At 41.8% G+C, this 9,230-nt stretch overlaps 1 protein-coding gene across 1 annotated transcript in view; it reads left to right on the forward strand.

Annotated features, from left to right (window-relative positions):
• Positions 1 to 984: 984 nt before the first annotated feature.
• Positions 985 to 9,230, forward strand: part of TPST2 (tyrosylprotein sulfotransferase 2) — a 15,312-nt gene continuing 7,066 nt past the window's right edge. The window contains exons 1-3 of the mRNA XM_018564941.1: positions 985 to 1,082; positions 5,922 to 6,007; positions 7,116 to 8,037. Of these exons, the coding sequence (XP_018420443.1) occupies positions 7,190 to 8,037 (848 nt within the window). The 5' untranslated portion in view covers positions 985 to 1,082; positions 5,922 to 6,007; positions 7,116 to 7,189. The remainder of the gene's footprint in view (positions 1,083 to 5,921; positions 6,008 to 7,115; positions 8,038 to 9,230) is intronic.

The following is a 9,230-nucleotide window of genomic DNA, read 5'->3' on the forward strand; positions in this document are numbered from 1 at the left end:
TTTTTTACTTTCTTTTAAATTGTTATTTATCTCTTTACTTTTTTTAAAATCATTTTTATTGATTTTTATTTTATCTTTTTTTTTTCCACTTAACTTTTTTGATATCACACAGGTGCTAACCAACCCTTGTGTGATTAGCATTTGGAGTTGACTGGTTCTCTGTATTGAACCTGTCACCTTCAATACAGGAGTTTTAGCACATCACTGTGCTGGCTCTCCTGTGACACCCGAGATGGAAAGGCTGTTCACACGGGGCAGATCAGGGAACAGACGTTATCCGCTCTGCTCCCTGCTCTCCATCCTGAACTACTGAACTGGACCCCAAAAACCACAGCAGGGAGAAGACCTGTTCTACATTTAGCCCTGCTTGCCCAAAGCAGGACTAAATGTAGAAAAAAAACTACCCGCCTGGCGTCAGGTGATACGATTTTGACACCGCTGCCTAGGCTCCCGTGCCACCAGAGAGGTCTCTGCATGCCCTCTGTGGCACGTGTGCCATAGGTTCGCCATCGCTGGTTTAGGTACTTGGCCACATGGTCTCTGTTGATGCGGGGGGGGGTCATCCTGTTCATCACAGATCATGTGACCAAGTGTCTGATGACGGGGAACTGGAAGTGATTTCAAACACACAGTCTTGACATTCACAAGTGTAACAAAATAAAATAAAATCCATTTCAAACCCTACTTTAGCATCAGAAATGTAAATAGAATTTTATTGCGATGCTACCGTTCTGCTCTGGGCGTCGTTTTTAAATTTCAATGTAGGTCTAGTAATTTTCATAAACTACATCCACGTCATTTGCAAGTCATGTTTTTGTTTTCGTTTTTTTTATTAAGGGGTAATAATCTACTGCGGTTATATGGACATCATTAACACTGCACCTTGTCTGGGATCTAACTAAATGTTCTGCTTTGGTGGTCTCTTTCTAATATCTAATATATTGACCAGCTTCTTAATGTTTTCTACTATTTTATCTTTTATAGACCTGCATTTTAAAACCACAGAGATCCACTGTCTGAAGATGACTGCACCACTGGGGCTTGATCTGAAGGTATATGGCTTTTATATAATGGCGGGGCAGGTATAAATATTTGATAATAAATGGAGATCATTTCCCATGTCATTAATAATTGACTGACTTGAGATGGATTGGGAGGGTATTCTAAGGATAGTGTTAAAGAGCTTTCTTTTCTTCTCTGCCAGTAAATCAATTAGGTCAGCGTCCCTAACTTAGATAACATGCGTCTGCTACAAGCTAAACTGTGTTTATCGTGCTATGTATGTATATAGTATTTGACTGAGCTGGAGTGGAAAAAAGCGCGTGTTTTTAGTGATCATGAAAAAAAAAATTCCTGGCGTCTCTAAAATTCACTTGTGAGCTCTGTCTTATTGTGTGTACCCGATGTTTAGGATAAAACTCGGGCACCCAATCTAACTAACGGGGGATAGCCGAAATGCTGCTAATGTAGAAGATGGTTTTATTTGACAAATGTTCAGTATTGACTCCTGCATTTCCTTTGTCCATGAACATGCAGCAATGAAGTAATATGACTGCAGCTGTTTTTTTATTGCTGCCTGCTGAGGATTTGACTTGGTAAACTACATTTATATCATGGATTTTGCTGGTGTCATGTTAAACAACTCCAGGAAACCCTTTTCTCAACCCTTGCAGTGAGACTGCCCCCAGACCACAAGGGTTAAGTGCTTGGTTCTGTCTAGGTGCTAAAAAAACAAACAACGTTATCCTCACTGGAAGCTCCAAGCAAGCCAGCTGTCACAGCTCTCCCTCCAGCCTGTCTCCTCTGCTGCAGCATTGGAATCTTCCTCAGTGTCCTCATGTCTATACACCAGTGTATAGACATGATGATTTACAGGACCTTAGGCCACTGCAGAGGAGGGGAAGAGACATTCCAGGGACCAGTCTAAGAAGCCAGCTCAGAGCATCAGGTAAGGATAACTTTTTTACCTAGGCAAAAGCAAGCCGTTAACCCTTGCAGTGTGGGGTGGTTTTAACCCCTTAGTGACTGCTCACGTACACTGTATGTGGGCAGCTATTTAGGGCTTTCAAAAGCCGGTAACTGCTGAGATCAGTAGTTACCATCCATTATTAAAAGAATTAAGCTTTAACAGACACCCAATCGTTGGAACGATCGGGTGTCTGATGGTGATAGCAGTGCAGTGTGCGTGTGTGTATGTATATGTATATGTGTGTATATATATATATATATATATACACACCACACTGCACTGCTATCACCATCAGACACCCGATCGCTACAAGTGTTGTCATGGAGACAGGAAGTATGCAAAGTCTGCCCAGCGGAAGCACTGACAATAATACACTAATTAGCAGAGTGAATATATATATATATATATATTAGTCACTGTTTGACAGCTGTACACAGGAGAATTAGGAAATCCCGCTGTGTATGAGCTTTTTGCTACATGTATCAGCAATAGAAACATTTAGCAAACTGTTTCTTTGCTGAAACATTGTATCAGGCTTCTGATCGTTAGTGAGATCTGATCCTGAAATGTTAGCGTCGCTGACTTCCTAAGTTTGGAGCAGCCTAATAACCCAACAATGAAAAAAACAAATGTATTCAATTATCAAGCAGTCGGAGTGAGATCCATTCACAATGACTGATATAATTGACCAAAAAAATGATGTAAAAAAAATTGTATGTATGTATATAATGTAATATATTTTTTATTTTTTCTATGATAATTTTTATAAAAAATTAACCCCATACAATGCAAATCTGAAGCTGAGGTGTTAATTTTTATTTAACCCCCTCATGACGGCATTTCCCTATGTTTTTTGTTTTTTTTGTATTCACACTAAGTGAGGCGTTAGTCACACATATGTGATATAAATATATATATAGCCCTATCTGTCCTCCAAAAAACAATATATAATATGTGTGGGTGCACTTAGTAGGAAAGTATATTACTGACGCGGAAGAATCACACAGCAACAATGTCAAAAGTGTGTCAGTCATTATTGAACAGAAATGGAAAAAAGCTCAGTCATGAAGGGGTTAAAGAACATGCAGGGCAGGTACAAGGAATGTAAATTCAGGCAGGGATTTCTCTATACATGTGCTTCCTTCGGTATTGCAGATAATCAGAAGCCGATAGACGTCAGAGAGAAAACATTTGACATAATTGTTCAGTTATTAAGAAATCGCTTTTCATTCCATTGATTAGGATTCCACCTTTCTATATATGCATTTCCTTTTCTGTACTTGTGCATAACACAGTAACGCCTTCTTACAACAGAAGTATTCACACGTCTCATTCCATCACGTATGTCAAAAGTAAGATGATTGTTCCTCATTTCAAGACAATGGGCAGTGTCATGAAAATCATTGCTCTCCGGCCTGATGCACATCCTGAACCTCTGGTCCATAGTGTACATATAGCCAAATGTTACAGAGCCATTTATTCCAAACTACAGGCAGCTGTTTCAGGCTATTTGGCGGTCATCAGTGCAGTGTATGGAAGCCATGGCTTCTGTGGAGTAGTAGTCCATATGCCATGGCTTCTGTGGAGTAGTAGCCCGCATGCCATGGCTTCTGTGGAGTAGTAGCCCGCATGCCATGGCTTCTGTGGAGTAGGGCTTGGAACCCAGTGGGACAGTATAAACCATACAGGTTATGGTGGAAAGGGATGAAAGCAATCAGAAAGCCCTCACTCTAATCAGTGAGTAGCACAATAGAGCCTTCCTAAAACAGAATGTAGTCACATGTCTCCTTCCATCTCATATCTCAGAAAGTAGAGTGAAGGCTTTTTGATTGCTTTCATTCCTTCTCGCCATAACCTGCTGCCTCCTTTTTAGAGGCATTTTGTTGCCTTTTGAATGCAGTTCTGATTTAGCCATTGTGTCCATGTAATTTGTGGTGTTTACAGGAGAACTCTGAGGTGGGTGCTTTTCACTCACCTCATAGTTCTAGCCGACAAGTGGCAATGAGACTGTCACAGGTCGGCTCAGTAGATCAGGAGGTGAGCGAACACGTATACCGCGAGCTGTAGCTCGCAGTATACTGAGCTTAGGGTGACGGGAGGACGCTAGTTTGTGTCCTCCCGTTACCCTAAGGAGAACTATGGGGAAAAGCCCTAACCCCATAGTTCTCCTTTAATTTCCACATGCGTATGCACTTACATGAATTCTAACGTCTGCAATAAATGTGCATTCTAGCCAATAGAATGAATTTACACCCATATGCCTCTAAATGCCGTGCACACCAAAATGTATGTTTTTACACTGGATGTTCTGCCCAATCCTGGTGCTTATGCCTTCCTGTGTGACATAAGTGGCCTTCTGCAGCTCTGATCTTCACCTGAGCTGCCCTATAGTTTCCTAATATGAGAGATATTTGTGGTCTTTTCCCTTAAAATGGGAACAGGACTGTGTGTATAGTAACCAGGAACATAATGAATTCTGTAGTAACATGCTGGAGATGCATTAGCTCATTTCCTCAAATAGAATCAAGGTTTCCCAGCACAATAGTGGTTGTCCTTGAGAAGCTGGGACCTCTGAGGCCAGGTTTCTTTATCACTTCAACCCAGTTCTACAGAACACTTATGTATTCATCTGACTTCCAGATTCAAGCCTTTCCTGGTAACTGTGCAAATCAATTGAAAGAGGTGGAAGTACACAACTGATCAGCAATGGATGAAATACTAAAAGCGTCTAGAAAGACTAATTGGCCACCACAGTTGTTTTGCTTTCTGACGTTTTGTGTCCGATAAAAAAGACTCGAGTAAATTTGCATGTTTCAGTCTGAAGGCTGCTTGATTGTTTGTAAATCGAATGCCATTGTGATCGCAACTGCTGGGAAACTGTCATTATGTGTTTTTGTTCGAAAAAAACAAGTTTGTGTTACTTCCTGCTGATGAAGTCACCATTAATACCGAAGCAGAAAGAAACCTTATGTAGACAAGGGAATAGAACAGTGCCACCTATTGTGTAATGATGGTATCACACTCACAAAGCAAGTTCTCAGCGCAGTGCTTGACATGTAGCTCCGTTACTTTATATCAGAAACCAGTGTTCACTGTGAAACATTCAACATTTCCATAGGGTTGCTTTTTTTCCCTCATAGTTTCAAGTGAAACTGCATGTAGCTTAAATACACAAATGAAATCCATATATGGGAGCTGGTTTATCTTCCAGAGCCTCTTTTTATGGCTTGAAATTTACAGAGCTCTGCCACACAGCACAACCCGCTCTGGCAGGACAGGAGACCTTTTTTTTTGTGCTACAGGTAAGTTTGAGGCTAACTTGTTTGAGCCCTATTTGTGGGAGGAGACACACACATTTAAACCCCCGTTTCCCCTACTCACCTGTCGTTAACGTTCGTGACACCCCACCCGCCCTTACCCCTTCTGGCAAAATTGTTACTCCTGAGTATGCCCCCTTATTTGCATAGCGACCATGACACACCTCAGGTCAAGTTAGGCAGGTTCATCATCTCTGTGTTCAGGTGCGTATCAGTGGGGCTCTGACTACAAATGACAGTTCTAGGTCTTGTCCCTCCACAAGCCTGTGACTGGACAGTTCTAGGGAAAGTAAAAGGCTGATGAGTCATTTCTCTTGCTCTGCTTTCTCCCCATATCAGCATGTTCCATGTTGGCATATGAGCATTGCAGCACAACTGACTGGCTCCTTGTGCTGCTTCTCCCTCCCACAGTCTGAGGTCGGCTGTATAGGGACTGCAAGAGGCTAAGCTCAAACTTATTTTATGTAATTACCTAAACATAACTTAATTGTGAGTGAATGAAAGCAGAGCTGCATTAAATGTTGTCTTTTACATCTGCATGGAGTTTAGCTTTAGGTGTTGATTTGAGGGCTAATGTATTCATGTGCGAATGGAAGATACTTAGTTTCCTGCCATCTCTCTCCCTGCATTTACAGATGTTGGGACACATTGATGAGAGCATCTCTTTTGTATGACAAACATACCGCCAACTGACAGAAGTGGCATAACTGCGCTTAAGTAAGTATATGTTTTGTTCTAGTAACAGTTAAGACTTTGTATAAAAGAAATGCTGACAACATAGTCTACAGTTGAGCCAAAAAAAGAATCTCTGTGTTTTGAAGAGCTGTCTGTGCCCACTGCATGTGTATTTTATTCAGCATTGATAATGCCACACCAATAAGACTTCTTCGGTTTTAAGGCATTGAGGTTACTTTAGCTCAGGGGTGGGCAATCTTGTCATTCCAGCCTTTGTGAAACTACAAGTCCCATAAGGTATTGCAAGATTCTGACAGCCACTAGTGTTACTCCCAGAGTCATGATGGGATTTGAAGTGTCACCACAGCTGGAGCACCGAGGTTGCCTACCCCTGCTTTAGCCATTTCGCACTTCAGACAAACAAATGAGTGCAGTCAAAGACTGAAGACCTACTGTAGATCCTTATGGATACTGAACTGCTGTCCAAAGGACATTGCAGTAATTAACGCCACACTGCGTCTGTGCTTTATGTTGCATTCATAAAATGCAGAATGCGGTGTGGAGCCTGTAGAAAGACCTGCGTAACATTGCCGCTTTGGAGAAAATCTTTTACATGTTAGATGGACAGATTAAGGGCTTGTTCACGCGATGTCCGGATTCTGTCCGTACCAGAACCGTGCGCTCCTGCACCCAAAATGCATCCCAATGTCTCCCTATGTGTTTTATGGGCTACAGTTCTCACCAGCGCAGCCCGTTCCGGTCCAGACAGAAAAAATACTGCATGTCACATTTTCTCCGGTCCGGAAGCGGACAGGAAACACACAAACGCTTCAAAAACGCATTGCACTGCAGCTAACATACTGACAGCCCCACTTTTTTAACTGAAACGCGTAAAAAATGCACTGCACGCATAGCACCGCGTCTGCAGATCTGGACCAGAAATGGTGTGAACAAGCCCTAAGAATGTGCCAGAGCTCGTAGCCTACTGGAGTCAGAAGGTCACCATGCTAGCCAGGGAAGAAGCATTTTAGGAGGATATCACGGTGACTACATATTGCTTCAAGACAGGGTTCCTTAGAAGAACCAAAAGAGGATGCACATTCTCTCTGTTGTGTACATTTCATCAAATGTTTTATTATTCTTTTGCATTCTAGGCTCCTCATGGATACATTACCAATCTAAACGTCTACCAGCTCCTACAGGTGTTCCCGTATGTTGACCAGCAAGCATGCGGTTCACTGCGAGGAAGGTGCTGTTAGTGATCTCCTTCATTGTATTGGTGGCGTTAGCTGCACACCTTGGCCACCAGATGCTAGAATGTCAGCAAATTCTTGATGAAGGCTATGGCAGGAAACATCGTGGTGTCATGAGACCAGAGAGTGAAGAATTAGTTATGATGGATGCCAATAACGTCGAATACAGATACAGCAAAGACATGCCACTTATATTTATTGGTGGAGTGCCTCGAAGTGGTACAACCTTAATGAGAGCCATGCTAGATGCCCATCCTGATGTCCGATGTGGAGAAGAAACACGGATTATTCCACGGATTTTAGCCATGCGCCAAGCTTGGTCAAAGTCTGGCAGTGAAAAGATGCGCCTTGATGAAGCTGGTGTAACAGACCATGTCATGGATTCTGCTGTACAGGCGTTTATACTAGAGATTATAGCCAAACATGGAGAACCTGCAAAACTTTTATGCAACAAAGACCCTTTCACTTTGAAATCGTCTGTTTATCTCTCCAAACTCTTCCAGAATTCCAAGTTTCTGTTAATGATAAGGGACGGACGTGCCTCTGTACATTCCATGATCACCAGGAAGATAACTATAGCTGGCTTTGATTTAAACAGTTATAGAGACTGCCTCACCAAGTGGAACAAAGCGATCGAGATTATGTATGCACAGTGCTTAGAAATTGGGGAGCGGAAGTGCCTTCCTGTTTACTATGAACAGTTAGTCCTGCACCCTAAACAGACAATGCAAGCAATTATAGACTTTTTGGGCATACCCTGGAACGATGCAGTGCTTCATCATGAGGAATTGATCGGAAAACCTGGAGGAGTGTCTCTTTCAAAGTCAGTACAGCTCTCCATTCGATATTTGTTCTCGTTTGTAGAATGTTGAGGCTCCAGTAGACTTGACTATCTGTTACCTCAATCTAGCCATATAGATTAATATTAGATTGTGCCCCATTTTTTGCTGAAATATGCCGCAACCTGCCGCTAGATGACCAAAAAAGTTGGCCACAAGTCTGTAGACAAGGTTGGCATAAAGGATGAAGTCGAGCCTTGTGGTCACATTGCTTAATTGTGTTGTGGCCTGCTATGTGCAGTCTAAAAGTGAAAGGTGGTAACATCACAGGCCAGTAGTTTTCTTGTATAGTTATCATCTGATCAGTTTGTCCTGTTAGATTTGAAACCATGCTTTTTACTAGGGATGCACCGATACCATTTCTTTGCTATCGAGTAAGAGTACTGATGTATTGTTTTTTCGGTACTCGCCGATACCAATACCGGAAGTCCCATTTAGAGCTGCAGCTAACGATTATTTTCAAAATCGATTAGTTAGCCGATTTATTAAGTTCGATTAATCGGTTAATTGGATAAACAATAAAATACATTTTTAAAAATGGCTCCAGTGATGGACTACTAGTTTGTATTGAGATTGTAGTCCACCACAGGAGCAAGCTTGGAGCAGTGGAAGTAAAAAAAAAAAAAAAAGTGTGGTGTGCAATATAGTGAAATGGAAAGTGTAAAATTATACAGCGGCACAATGCAGAATGGCACCGGCTATAGAGGAGCACAACAAATCCCAGCAATAGTACAATATACAGCGCAATGCAGAATATCACCAGCTATAGAGGAGCACAACAAATCCCAGCAATAGTACATTATAGCTGGTGGTATTCTGTATTAGGCTGTATAATGTACTGTTGCTGGGTTTTGTAGTCCTCTATAGCTAATGGTATTCGGCATTGCACCACTGTATAATGTATTTTTGCTGGGATTTGTAGTGCTCCTCTATAGCTGGTGGAATTTCGCATGGCGCTGTATAATGTATTATTGCTGGGATTTGTAGTCCTCTATACAGCGCAGTGCAGAATATCACCAACTATAGAGGAGTACAACAAATGCCAGCAATAGTACATTATACGTACAGTGTATAATGTATTGCTGGGATTTGTATTCCCAAGTATAATATACAGCACAATGTACCATCAGCTATAGAGGAATACAAATCCCAGCAATACATTATAGAGCACCATGTG

The sequence above is a fragment of the Nanorana parkeri genome, unplaced genomic scaffold (genome assembly GCF_000935625.1).
Source record: "Nanorana parkeri isolate BGI_ZX_2015 unplaced genomic scaffold, ASM93562v1 scaffold798, whole genome shotgun sequence".
In the NCBI taxonomy this organism is placed as follows: Eukaryota; Metazoa; Chordata; class Amphibia; order Anura; family Dicroglossidae; genus Nanorana; species Nanorana parkeri.